Source organism: Mirounga leonina, unplaced genomic scaffold (genome assembly GCF_011800145.1).
Source record: "Mirounga leonina isolate KUSES-001 unplaced genomic scaffold, KU_Mleo_1.0 Mir_151, whole genome shotgun sequence".
Lineage (NCBI taxonomy): Eukaryota > Metazoa > Chordata > Mammalia > Carnivora > Phocidae > Mirounga > Mirounga leonina.
Window position 1 is genome coordinate 37,412,120 of NW_023270377.1, and position 14,625 is coordinate 37,426,744.

The 14,625-nt window shown below is 37.0% G+C and overlaps 1 protein-coding gene across 3 annotated transcripts in view; it reads left to right on the top strand.

Annotated features, from left to right (window-relative positions):
- Positions 1 to 14,625, top strand: part of PGAP1 (post-GPI attachment to proteins inositol deacylase 1) — a 70,993-nt gene that overhangs the window by 47,786 nt on the left and 8,582 nt on the right. For 2 of the 3 annotated variants that reach the window (XM_035007481.1, XM_035007483.1), the window contains 4 exons: positions 607 to 645; positions 10,343 to 10,436; positions 12,232 to 12,322; positions 13,100 to 13,297. In XM_035007481.1, the coding sequence (XP_034863372.1) occupies positions 607 to 645; positions 10,343 to 10,436; positions 12,232 to 12,322; positions 13,100 to 13,297 (422 nt within the window). The remainder of the gene's footprint in view (positions 1 to 606; positions 646 to 10,342; positions 10,437 to 12,231; positions 12,323 to 13,099; positions 13,298 to 14,625) is intronic. The other variant, XM_035007482.1, reaches the window with a different exon arrangement.

Here is a 14,625-nt window from a genome sequence, read left to right on the forward strand (position 1 = left end):
CAGACTTCCTAATATAAAAAAGTGTATTTATAATAGAGATAATGATGAATTTCTTTTTAAAATACTGTTTCGGCTTAAATTTTACCAAATATGCTCTGTTCCTGGTCTTTTATTCTATGACACTTGTTTTTATGAAATTTACTCAGAAGTGCCTTAGCTTAACTATACTTAGTGCTATACAGTTGTAGGTTTGAGATTTTAAAATACTGGTTATATACGTAGGTTAATTTGTGTTTAATTGTTCAGCAAACGTATGTGTAGCTTCTGAATTCAGTCATTCAGTCAATTTCTTTAGCTTGCACGACCTGGTACTAAGATATTCTGGTTAATCAAATATTCTAGTTAGTAAAGGGTTATCATATGTACCATTCATCCAGTTGTCAAAGAATTAGAATCCAGGAAAATATGCTGAACAATAAAACTACACTTAATACAAATTAAAATTTGTGGTTCGGAAGATTCTTACAAGACCATAAATGTGTTTAGGTTGATCATTATTAAAAAATTAATGATTATGCTTAGAGATGTGAAATGCTCAGTTTAATAAAATGTGAACTAGAAGGCTTTAGGAAAAATAACCTTTTTTAAATGATTATTTTAAACTAGGTCACAGTTAAGACTTCCTTTTCACAAATACTTGGACAGGTAAGTGATTCCTGGTTGATTACTATAAGGCAAGGGTTGCAAACTGTTGTCTAGAAAGGGCCAGATAATAAAATATTTTAGCAAACCAAATATGATCTGTTGCTGCTGCTACTGCTGCAGCTGCTTCTTTCTTTTTCAACGTTCTCCTTTTCCTTCTTTTCCCACTTTAATAAAATCCAAAAACCATTCTTAGCAGAAAAATCATAGTTGGCCATGCCTGGCTTTAAGGTGATGCTTTCACTCCTAGAAATGAGAGCTGATTCGTGATTCTCAAATTAGTGTTTTTGGCTAAATGAATGTCATAGGAAGATTTCATGTTGATCATACTATACTATACTTCATAGTCCAGTAAAATTTGTAGGCTCTGTCATATAAACAAACATTTTCAAATAACTTTTTATGTTGTATATGCTTAGCTTGTAAAAATGAAAAGTAAGTTATATTAAAAATAAACATGTTGAAATACTTTAAATGCTTTTGGGGAGTATGTTTCTGTAGTTCATAAATAGTGTTACAAAAATAATTTATCAAATAGTAGAACTACTAAAATATTACTCAATATCATTATAATTTGCAGAATTGTATGACCTGGGCATAAATAATAATTTTTTATTTTATTTTTTTGTCTGTTGTGGCATAGCATAGCAGAATTTTTAAAATTCAAGTCCTTTAATTCTATAATTATAAAACTTACAAATCAAAATTAAATCAGAAAATTTTTATATGCATTATCTCATTTGATTCTCACAACAACCTGGTGAGAACTAGATTGTGATTATTATTAAATTTGTGAGTATTAGAAAATTCTAAGTTCATGTGTAAAATGTGCTACATTAGAAAAAGAAGATTAAATGTTGGTAAAAATTGGAAAAGTAGCACCATGGATAGTTAAATTCTCTAGCTTGTTAAGGGACTTTTTTAAAGAAAAATTGCAGGGGGTGGGTGGAAAAAAAAAATTACGTCTTGGAATATAGGGGAAGAATTGTTGCTACTGTATTTTTAGTATGTCCAAAAGGCATGTTACTGTACACAGTGGTCTGGGCTGAAGATATAACATACTGTTTTATCTGTATCATCCCTGGGGCTCATAATTCAGATTAGTGACAAGAAAAGTCAGGTTCACCAAAGAAGGACATGCTAATATTCTTGTTTAGGCATGGAAATTTATCGAAAAAACAAAGATATGTAGGTTTTACAGGATCAAAGGTGTACTTTTTTTAAAAAAAAATTTTATTGTTATGTTAATCGCCATACATTACATCATTAGTTTTTGATGTAGTGTTCCATGATTCATTGTTTGTGCATAACACCCAGTGCTCCATGCAGAACGTGCCCTCTTTAATACCCATCACCAGGCTAACCCATCCCCCCACCCCCCCTCCCCTCTAGAACCCTTAGTTTGTTTTTCAGAGTCCATCATCTCTCATGGTTCATCCCCCCCTCCAATTCCCCCCCTTCATTTTCCTCCTGCTATCTTCTTTTTTTTTTTCCTTAACATATATTGCATTATTTATTTCAGAGGTACAGATCTGTGATTCATCAGTCTTGCACAGTTCACAGTGCTCACCATAGCACATACCCTCCCCAGTGTCTATCACCCAGCCACCCCATCCCTCCCATCCCACACCCAACTCCAACAACCCTCAGTTTGTTTCCCGAGATTAAGAATTCCTCATATCAGTGAGGTCATATGATACATGTCTTTCTCTGAATGACTTATTTCGCTCAGCATAACACCCTCCAGTTCCATCCACGTTGTTGCAAATGGCAAGATCTCATTCCTTTTGATGGCTGCATAATATTCCATTATATATATATATATATATATATATATATATATAAAACACATCTTCTTTATCCATTCATCTGTCGATGGACATCTTGGCTCTTTCCACAGTTTGGCTATTGTGGACATTGCTGCTATAAACATCGGGGTGTACGTACCCCTTTGGATCCCTACATTTGTATCTTTGGGGTAAATACCCAGTAGTGCAATTGCTGGATCGTATGGTAGCTCTATTCAACTTTTTGAAGAATCTCCGTAATGTTTTCCAGAGTGGTTGCACCAGCTTGCATTCCCAACAGTGTAGGAGGGTTCCCTTTCTCAGCATCCCTGCCAACATCTGTCGTTTCCTGACTTGTTAATTTTAGCCATTCTGACTGGTGTGAGGTGGTATCTCATTGAGGTTTTGATTTGGATTTCTCTGATGCTGAGTGATGTTGAGCACTTTTTCGTGTGTCTCTTGGCCATTTGGATGTCTTCTTTGGAAAAATGTCTGTTCATGTCTTCTGCCCATTTCTTGATTGGATTCTTTGTTCTTTGGGTGTTGAGTTTGATAAGTTCTTTATAGATTTTGGATGCTAGCCCTTTATCTGATATGTCATTTGCAAATATCTTCTCCCATTCTGTCAGTTGTCTTTTGGTTTTGTTGACTTTCTTTTGCTGTGCAAAAGCTTTTTATCTTGATAAAGTCCCAAGAGTTCATTCTTGCCCTTGCTTCCCTTGCCTTTGGCGATGTTTCTAGGAAGAAGTTGCTGCGGCTGAGGTCGAAGAGGTTGTTGCCTGTGTTCTCCTTTAGGATGTTGATGGACTCCTGTCTCACATTTAGGTCTTTAACCATTTGGAGTCTATTTTTGTGTGTGGTGAAGGAAATGGCCCAGTTTCATTCTTCTGCGTGTGGCTGTCCAATTTTCCCAACACCATTTGTTGAAGAGACCATCTTTTTTCCATTGGACATTCTTTCCTGCTTTGTCAAAGATTAGTTGACCATAGAGTTGAGGGTCCATTTCTGGGCTCTCTATTCTGTTCCACTGATCTATGTGTCTGTGTTTGTGCCAGTACCATACTGTCTTGATGATGACAGCTTTGTAATAGAGCTTGAAGTCCGGAATTGTGATGCCGCCAGCTTTGCTTTTCTTTTTCAACATTCCTCTGGCTATTTGGGGTCTTTTCTGGTTCCATACAAATTTTAGGATTATTTGTTCCATTTCTTTGAAAAAAGTGGATGGTATTTTGATGGGGATTGCATTGAATGTGTAGATTGCTCTAGGTAGCATTGACATCTTCACAATATTTGTTCTTCCAATCCATGAGCATGGAACGTTTTTCCATTTCTTTGTGTCTTCCTCAATTTCTTTCATGAGTATTTTATAGTTTCCTGAGTACAGATTCTTTGCCTCTTTGATTTATTCCTAGGTATCTTATGGTTTTGGGTGCAATTGTAAATGGGATCGACTCCTTCATTTCTCTTTCTTCTGTCTTGTTGGTGTATATAAATGCAAATGAGTTCTGTGCATTGATTTTATATCCTGCCACTTTACTGAATTCTTGTAAGAGTTCTAGCAGTTTTGGGGTGGAGTCTTTTGGGTTTTCCACATAAAGTATCATATCATCTGCAAAGAGTGAGAGTTTGACTTCTTCTTTAATGATTTGGATGCCTTTTATTTCTTTTTGTTGTCTGATTGCTGTGGCTAGGACTTCTAATACTATGTTGAATAGCAGTGCTGATAGTGGACATCCCTGCCATGTTCCCGACCTTAGGGGAAAGCTTTCAGTTTTTCCCCATTGAGAATGATCTTCGCTGTGGGTTTTTCATAGATGGTTTTAATGATATTGAGGTATGTACCATCTATCCCCACACTCTGAAGGGTTTTAATCAAGAAAGGATGCTGTACTTTGTCAAATGCTTTTTCTGCATCTATTGAAAGGATCAGATGGTTCTTGTTCGTTCTTTTATTAATGTATTGTATCACACTGATTGATTTGCGGATGTTGAACCAACCTTGCAGCCCAAGAATAAATCCCACTTGGTCATGGTGAGTAATCCTTTTAATGTACTGTTGGATCCTATTGGCTAGTATTTTGGTGAGAATTTTTGCATCCATGTTCATCAAGGATATTGGTCTGTAATTCTCCTTTTTGTTGGGGTCTTTGTCTGGTTTTGGGATCAAGGTAGTGCTGGTCTCATAAAATGAGTTTGGAAGTTTTCCTTCCATTTCTATTTTCTGGAACAGTTTCAGAAGAATAGGTATTAATTCTTCTTTAAATGTTTGGTAGAATTCCCCTGGGAAGCCATCTGGCCCTGGGCTCTTGTTACCCTGTTAGCATTTTGTTCTCTCATTCATCTATTCTCCTCTAGACAAAATGACAAGACAGAAAAAAATCACCTCAACAAAAGAACAAGAGGTAGTACCGACTGCCAGGGACCTACTCAATACGTACATTAGTACGATGTCAGATCTAGAGTTCAGAATCATCACTTTAAAGATACTAGCTGGGCTTGAAAAAAGCATGGAAGTTATTAGAGAAACCCTTTCTGGAGAAATAAAAGAACTAAAATCTAACCAAGTCAAAATCAAAAAGGCTATAATGAGGTGCAATAAAAAATGGAGGCTGTAACTGCTATGATAAATGAGGCAGAAGAGAGAATCGGTGATATAGAAGACCAAATGCTGGAGAATAAAGAAGCTGAGAAAAAGAGATAAACAACTACTGGATCACGAGGGCAGAATTCGAGAGATAAGTGATACCGTAAGATGAAACAATATTTGAATAATTGGGATCCCAGAAGAAGAAAGAGAGAGGGGGGCAGAAGGTATATTGGAGCAAATTATAGCAGAGAACTTCCCTAATTTGGGGAAGGAAACAGGCATCAAAATCCAGCAGGCACTGAGAACCCCCCTCAAAAATCAATGAAAATAGGTCAACACCCCAACATCTAATAGTAAAACTTACAAGTCTCAGAGACAGAGAAAATCCTGAAAGCAGCTTGGGACAAGAGGTCTGTAACCTACAGTGGTAGAAACATTAGACTGGCAACAGACCTATCTAGAGACCTGGCAGGCCAGAAGGGACTGGCATGATATATTCAGAGCACTAAATGAGAAAAATATGCAGCCATAAATGCTGTATCCAGCTAGGCTGTCATTGAAAATAGAAGGAGAGAGAAAAAGCTTCCAGGACAAACAAAAACTAAAGGAATTTGCAAACACAAAACCAGCCCTACAAGAAGTATTGAAAGGGGTCCTCTAAGCAAAGAGAGAGCCTAAAAGCAACACAGACCAGAAAGGAACACAGACAATATACAGTAACAGTCACCTTACAGGCAATACAATGGCACTAAATTCATATCTTTCAGTAGTCACCCTGAATGGAAATGGGCTAAATGCCCCAATCAAAAGACACAGGCTATCAGATTGGATTAAAAAACAAGACTCATCGATATGCTGTCTGCAAGAGACTCATTTTAGACCCAAAGACACCCCCAGATTGAAAGTGAGGGGTTGGAAAACCATTTACCATGCTAATGGACACCAAAAGAAAGCTGGGGTGGCAATCCTTATATCAGACAAATTAGATTTTAAACCAAAGATGGTAATAAGAAATAAGGAAGGACACTATATCCGACTTAAAGGGTCTATCCAACAAGAAGATCTAACAGTTGTAAATATCTATGCCCCTAACATGGGAGCAGCCAATTATATAAGGCAATTAATAACAAAAGCAAAGAAACACATTGACAACAATACAATAATAGTGGGGGACTTTAACACCCCACTCACTGAAATGGACAGATCATCTAAGCTAAAGATCAACAAGGAAATAAAGACTTTAAATGACACACTGGACCAAATGGACTTCACAGATATATTCAGAACATTCCATCCCAAAGCAACGGAATACACATTCTTCTCTAGTCCCCATGGAATATTCTTCAGAATAGAACACATCCTAGGTCACAAATCAGGTCTCAACCAGTACCAAAAGATTGGGATCATTCCCTGCATATTTTCGGACCACAATGCTTTGAAACTAGAACTCAATCACAAGAGGAAAGTTGGAAAGAACTCAAATACATGGAGGCTAAAGAGCATCCTACTAAAGAATGAAAGGGTCAACCAGGAAATTAAAGAAGAATTTAAAAAATTCATGGAAACAAATGAAAATGAAAACACAACTGTTCAAAATCTTTGGGATAGAGCAAAGGCGGTCCTAAGAGGAAAGTATATAGCAATACAAGCCTTTCTCAAGAAACAAGAAAGGTCTCAAGTACACAACCTAACCCTACACCTAAAGGAGCTGGAGAAAGAACAGCAAATAAAGTCTAAACCCAGCAGGAGAAGAGAAATAATAAAGATCAGAGCAGAAATCAATGAAATAGAAACCAAAAGAACAGTAGAACAGATCAATGAAACTAGGAGCTGGTTCTTTGAAAGAATTAACAAGATTGATAAACCCCTGGCTAGACTTACCAAAAAGAAAAGAGAAAGGACCCAAATAAATAAAATCATGAATTAAAGAGGAGAGATCACAACCAACACCAAAGAAATACAAACAATTATAAGAACATATTATGAGCAACTATATGCCAGCAAATTAGACAACCTGGAAGAAATGGATGCATTCCCAGAGATGTATCAACTACCAAAACTGAGCCAGGAAGAAATAGAAAACCTGAACAGACCTATAACCACTAAGGAAATTGAAGCAATCATCAAAAATCTCCCAACAAACAAAAGCCCAGGGCCAGATGGCTTCCCAGGGGAATTCTACCAAACATTTAAAGAAGAATACCTATTCTTCTGAAACTGTTCCAAAAAATAGAAATGGAAGGAAAACTTCGAAACTCACTTTATGAGGCCACCATTATCTTGATCCCAAACCAGACAAAGACCCCATCAAAAAGGAGAATTACAGTTGCTGGGGTGGTCGGGGGTGGGAGGGATAGGGTGGCTGGGTGATAGACATTGGGGAGGGTATGTGCCATGGTGAGCGCTGTGAATTGTGTAAGACTGATGAATCACAGACCTGTACCTCTGAAACAAATAATATAGGTTAAAAAAAAAAATAGGAAGGGAAAAATGAAGAGGGGGAGATGAACCATGAGAGACTATGGATTCTGAGAAACAAACTGAGGGTTCTAGAGGTGAGAGGAGTTGGGGGGATGGGTTAGCCTGGTGATGGGTATTAAAGAGGGCACGTATTGAATGGAGCACTGGGTGTTATGCACAAACAATGAATCATGGAACACTGCATCAGAAACTAATGATGTAATGTATGGTGATTAACATAACAATAAAATTCTTTAAAAAGTTAATTACAGAGGAGAATAAATCTTTGTTAAAATTTTAACATTAAAAGAAGAATTTAACACCATCTTTTTATATATTTTTATACAAATTGGATCAGCTGAGGAGTGCCTGGGTGGCACAGTCGGTTTACCATTTGACTCTTGGTTTTGGCTCAGGTCGTGATCTCAGGGTCCTGGGACCAAACCCTGCTGGGAATTCCTCTCCCTCTTCCTCTGCCCCTCCCCCCTCAAATAAATAAATTAGTTTAAAAAAAAATTGGATCAGCTGACAGAATGACTTGAGGAACTATAACATAAAGGTTATGAATGTAGGCTCTGGGTTCAATCCCATTCCACAGTATTCCAAAGACAGTGAAGGACCTAACAGCTTAATACAGGCATACCTTGGGAAAAGGGTCCATAGAGCATTGGTGCTATTTTGGTAGATGCAAGTCAAAGATTAGAAGTGAGTAGAAGAGGAGAAATAGTACATCAAGCTCTTGAGAAGTTTAGCTGTGATGGGGCACGTGGGTGGCTCAGTCGTTAAGTGTCTGCCTTCGGTGCAGGTCATGATCCCAGGGTCCTGGGATCGAGCCCCGCATCGGGCTCCCTGCTCAGCAGGAAACCTGCTTCTCCCTCTCCCACTCCCCCTGCTTGTGTTCCCTCTCTCGCTGTGTCTCTCTGTCAAATAAATAAATAAAACCTTTAAAAAAAAAAAAAAGTTTAACTGTGAGAGAGGGGAAAAAAGTGGTAACTGGAGAGGGAAGTGGAGGAAAGGGAAGGTGTTGTCATTGTTTTCAGGGTGAGAGACTTGAATTTGTTTGAATGTCAGTGGCTAGGTGAGTAAATGAATACCGTGGAATTTCATTATGTCATCTCTCTGTAAGACTCCTGGAAAAGAAAAAAAACTCGAGTTTTAAGTTAAAGCAGGTAATGATACCGAAGTATGAAATTGTTAATGAGATTACAGCAAAGTCACTACATTATAAACTCCTTAGACAGTGCTCACCCTTATATTCCCTGTGCCGAGCACATTGAACCCAATATATAGATGATACACTTTCTAAATTGGGAAAGATGGAATAAATTATATTTTCATAGTCATCTATGAATACTTTTTAACTTTAGTTCCATTTACATAAAAACAGCTCATCCTGTTTAAGAAATATTGACACAGTTATACCTTGGAGTTGTGAGTTTAGTTCCAGACCACCACAATAAAGCAAATATTGGAATAAAGCAAGTCAAATGATATAAAAGTACATATAAAAGTTATGTTTATACTGTAGTCTGTTAAGTGTGCAATGGTATGTCTAAAATACATACCTTAATTTTTAAAACTTCAGAGCTAAAAAATGCTAACCATTATTTGAGCTTTCCATGAGTCATAATCAGTCATCGTAGATCATCATAACAAATACAATCATGAAAACGTTTGAAATATTGGAAGAATTCTCAAAATATAACACAAAGTGAGCAAATGCTGTTGGGAAAATGACACCAATAGACTTGCTTAATGCCAGTTGCCACAAACCTTCACTTTGTAAAAAAATTCAGTTATCTGCAAAGTGCAATGAAGCAAATCAATGAAATGAGGCATGCCTGTAATAGCAGCCAGTATTTTTTGATAGCTTATCATGTTTGAGTTAATACTCTAAATGCTTTACACTGGGGCGCCTGGGTGGCTCTGTTGGTTAATCGGCTGCTTTCAGCTCAGGTCCTGATCCCAGAGTCCTGGGATCGAGCCCCACGTCGGGCTTCCTGCTCAGCGGAGAGCCTGCTTCTCCCTCTCCCTCTGCCTGCTGCTCTGCCTACTTGTGCTCTCTGTCTCTCTGTCAAATAAATAAAAAAAAATCTTAAAAAAAAATAAATGCTTTACATAAGTGAACATCCTTAAACTTTAAAACCACCTATAAGGTAAGTACTGTTATTGCCCCCATTTTACTGATAAGGACAATAAAAGTTAACAAGTAACTTGCTTGTCTATTAACTTTTTTTAAGATTTTATTTATTTTAGAGTGTGCACGTGTACGAGGGGCAGAGGGAAAGGGAAGGAGAGAATCTCAAGCAGACTCTGTGCCAAGAGCAGAGCCTGACACAGAAATTATTTGCACCACCCTGAAATTAAGACCTGAGCCAAAATCAAGAGTCAGATGCTTAACCGACTGAGCCACCCAGGTTCCCCTACTTGTCTATTAGGTTTTTAATTGTGCAAGTTACTTGGGCTCCCTGTGCCTGAATTTCTTCATCTGTAAAATAGGAATAAGAATTACCTCAAAGGATTTTTGGGAGGAGAGCATGAGATAATGCATATAAAATGTTTAGTATCATGCCTGGACCATATTAAATGCTCAATAAATGTAGCTTGTAAAAAAAGTTTGTAGTATATGCTACTCAATTGTATATTTTTTGTTGTGCCTTTATGAAAAATTCCGATTACGTTTCTAACATACCGTATATTCATAATATTTATTTTACTTACAGTTTTGATACCCATTACTGGAAATACCTCTGTAACCATGTCAGGAATATAAAGTGAAGAAAGACATTTTTATTTCATGTGGAAGTACATTTATTTCATTAACATGAATATTCAGAAGTTGCCCTTTGATTTGCATGTTTTCTAGGTAGTTAGATTTCATGGTGGAGCTCTTCCTGCTTATGTTACATCTAGTATCCTTCTTGCTTATGGAGGACAGTTATACTCTCTCTTCTCAACAGGTAAGAGTGTTTCTATTCCTCCTCTCTTCTTCATCCATTTCCTCCTCAGTGCTCCATTACTACTTATTTATCCCTCGTGTGGCTAAATTCATGACCCATCTCAAGTTTACAGGCATTTCAGATCCTCTGGTTTTAGGTGATCCCCAAGAAGATTCCTTACTTGGCTTTCCCATTTTACACTTTCATGCCGAAGGTTTTTCCGTCTATTCTGAGGATATCCTAAGAGGTAGAGTCTCCATGATGGGGATCTTGTTCCCCATTCCATTCCTGGTACCTAACATGGTGTCAAGCACATAGTAGGCATTTAGTGTAATGTTTGGGCTGTATCCGCTGTATCAGTTAGGTCCTGGCACACTGAATGGAATAATTGAGAGTTTATTTTAATGAAGGGACTATTTCAAAGGTATGGGTAGGGTTGAGGGAAACCAATAAGAAATGATTAAGTGCCAGATTAGCAGTAGAGCCATCTGATACTCCTTGGTGCCAGGGCAAGGGAGTGAGCAAGCCTAGAGAGCTATAGTAGAGGGCAGCATTACTACAGCTGCAGCCACTGTCAGCCTGTGGCTCAACAGGGCGGAAAGGCAGGGAAATACATACACTAACCTTATGTCCTCTTATCAGTGCCTATCATTCATTGCACCTGAGTCAGCCTCCCAGAGTTCAGAACAAAGTAAGGGGAGAATGGATCTGGAGAGGCAAATACAGAATATATACTGCACTGGACAAAACCTTCCTTTGAGTATAGCATTGAAAACAGTTTCCCAGGAGCCTACTTTATAAAGCCCTCACACACTGTTGAGCTTGGATTGTAATCAAGGGAGACGAGATAGGAAAAGACAGTGTATCAAAATACATAAAAGTAGTCTGAAAATATCCTCTACCATTTCCATCTTGCCAAATCCTTCTGCAGCTACTTATTTCCTTTCGATGACTTACAATTTCAAGTCTGCCTTTAGAATTCATTTTAATCTTCATATATTGCTGTTGGGAATGCAAATGGTACAGATGCTTTGGAAAGTAGTCTGGCAGTTACTCTATGACTCAGGATCTGTACTCCTAGGTATATAACCAAGAAAAATGTAAACATACACCCACACTAAACTTGTGCATACATGTTCACAGAAGCACTGTTTGTAATATCCAAAAAAGCAGAAACAACCCAAGTATCCATCAGCTGATAAATGGATAAATAAAATGTGCTGACACACCCTACAACATGGATGAATCTTGGAAACATGCCAAATGAAAGGAGCCAGTCACAAAGGACCATATATTATATGATTTCTATATTATATGATTTTGTTTATAGAAAATGTTCAGAATAGGCCAGTCTATAAAACAAAGTAGATTAGTTGTTGCCTGGGAATAGGGAAACATTGCAAGTGACAGTTAAGGGGAACAAAGTTTGTTTGGGGAGTAATGAAAATGTTCTGAGACTGATTGTGGTGATAAAACCACTAAATTGTGTATACTTTAAATGAATTGTGTGGTATGAGAATTATATCTCAGTAAAGTTGTTTTTTAAAAAAAATCACCTTTGGAGCTTTGTGAAAATACAAATGGTGAAACCCCAGCTTTGGCTTCCTGAAGTTGTTTCAGAAGGGATTGTGTACTCTTATATAAGATCTATTGAATTACAGTAATTTTTAATCTGTGAAGAGAGTCTTTATGATAATAATGACCCTTGCTTTCTCTGACATGAAATATGTTGCTCTTACAATGCAGTCAGTGTATGATTACTCATAGTTACTATGAATTCTTTACTACACATAGGTGTTTTTTTTTTAATCACCAGGTCATTGCTTAGAATATGCTACTATGTTGGATAAAGAAGCCAAGCCATACAAAGTTGATCCTTTAGTAATTATGATTAAGTTTCTGTTGGGGTAAGTTTTATTATCTGTGATAATGATTTTAATTATATATATGAAACATGTTTAGCCCCATAATGAAATATAAATATTCATACAAATATGACAATTGTCTTGTTTTATTATGGGACTTTTCTCTTAGGCAGAGGCCTAATAGGTATATCAACATTTACTTTAATACTATAACCATTTCAAAAGTAATTATAGAAGTTATATGTAGATGTATCAATTATAGAAACTTAGTCTGTAAATATACCAAACTTCTAACATTTGCATAGGGATGCATATGGTCCATAATCTTTGAGTATCCCAGATTCATGAGCACAAACCATTATAGGATATTTGTGAAACAGTGCCTCAGATCACTTTTTCTTCCCATACAAAGTGTATTTTGGATCTCTACCACACTTAACATTCCATTTTTAATTTATTCTAATTTTGTGTTTTTTTGCTTAGAACCAATATGCTTAGATCTCTTTTCATTAGCATTACAACTAGCTGTTGGTTTTCTAACTTAAAAAAAAGACCACTTATTTATTACAAGGATCAATAGAGAGCAGTGGAACTGCATTCAGACTCAGGACTCAGATCCTTGAAGATCAGTAGACTCACTTGGAAAATAAATGACTTGTTCTCTACAAGGAATTGAAATTTGTTTTTCAGTATAATTACGAATTGAGTATCATGGAACTTTGGTGACTCTAGTGAATGGTCAGACACCTCAGATATTAAATACTTGAATATCAGTTGTTGATTTTTTTTCTTTTATTGTATGTTTTCTTTTATCCACAGATATAAATGGTTTAAGGAATTATGGGATGTGTTATTGTTACCAGAATTAGATGCCATCGTTTTAACTAGTCAGAGTATGTGTTTCCCCCTTGTATCCTTGATTCTCTTTCTGTTTGGAACATGTACTGCCTACTGGGGTGGCCTACTTTCTTCTACAGCTGTGAGACTCCTTTCTTCATTGTGGCTAGCTTTGAAAAGGTAAAAATGACTGAAAGTTTTCTAATTGCTCTTAAGGAAAAAACTATATTTTGATAGGGAACTTCACAATTAATTGGCTTTCACTAAACTCTAATTTTTTTTAAAGATTTTATTTATTTGATAGAGAGAGAGTACAAGCGGGGGAGCAGCAAGGAGAGGGAGAAGCAGGCTCCCGCTGAGCAGAGAGCCCGACATGGGGCTCAATCCCAGGACCCTGGGATCATGACCTGAGCCGAAGGCAGACACTTAACCGACTGAGCCACCCAGGCACCCCTAAACTCTAATTTCTAAGGAAAGATGTATAACTAGAAAAACATGTATTAGTGTTCAAAGTTATGTCTTTGTTAAAGATAATCATTTAGGGACACCTGGCTGGCTCAGTCAGAGGAGCATGCAACTCTTGATCATAAGGTTGAGCCCCACGTTGGTATAGAGATTACTGAATTAAATAAAAACTTTTATTTAAAAAAAGATAACCATTTATTGCAAGCTAAATGCTACATTTGTGTTAATGCCAAGAGTTAATCAAAAAAGTTTGACAGGAGTGCCTTACTGGCTCAGTCGGTAGAGCATGCGACTTTTGAACTCAGGGTCATGAGTTCAAGCCCAGCATTGGGAGTAGACATTACTTTAGAAAGTGACAGATCACTGAAGTATTTTTAATTTTTATGATTGTAAATCTTTCAAAGGAAGAAGCGTTTCTCTGGCAATGCTTTTATATGTTGACTTTCAGTCAAACCTGAGAGCAAGAGAATTCTAGATACTTAAGATCGGATAAGATGAAATGCATAAAAATTCCAAAAACATTGCCTTGAGTTTTATTTTGGACCCAAAGATAAAGTTTGAAGTTACTAGTAGGTTCTTCAGGTAAACCACTGACCTCGTTTCTATTGCCTTTGCTCCTCACCAGACATGTTATGTGATGTACTGTCACAGAGGGGATTATGGTGTGATGCTTCTTCCTTCACCCTTCTGAGGTGCTTCTGACACTAATAGCATCATAAGTCTGAGTGATCTCGAGACTTTAAGAAATAGAAAGGTTGCAAATACATGGCACAGGGCCTATAATTAGTTATCTTTAGCAACATTTTTTCTTAGTACAAATATCAGCCATAGTGTATCTAAATGGAAGAGGAGCTGTCACAGTGTATTACAGAATATACAAATATATGTCATCCCTTGCCTTTATGAAAAAATATTTTACTGCTTACCTTATGGTACTTGCATATTAATAAGCAGGAGAGCTTGGCAGAGTACTGTATTGTTTTCTTTTTAAATGTGACTGTATAAATAACTTAATATACTCTTAAAAGCTTTATTCTTGTTTT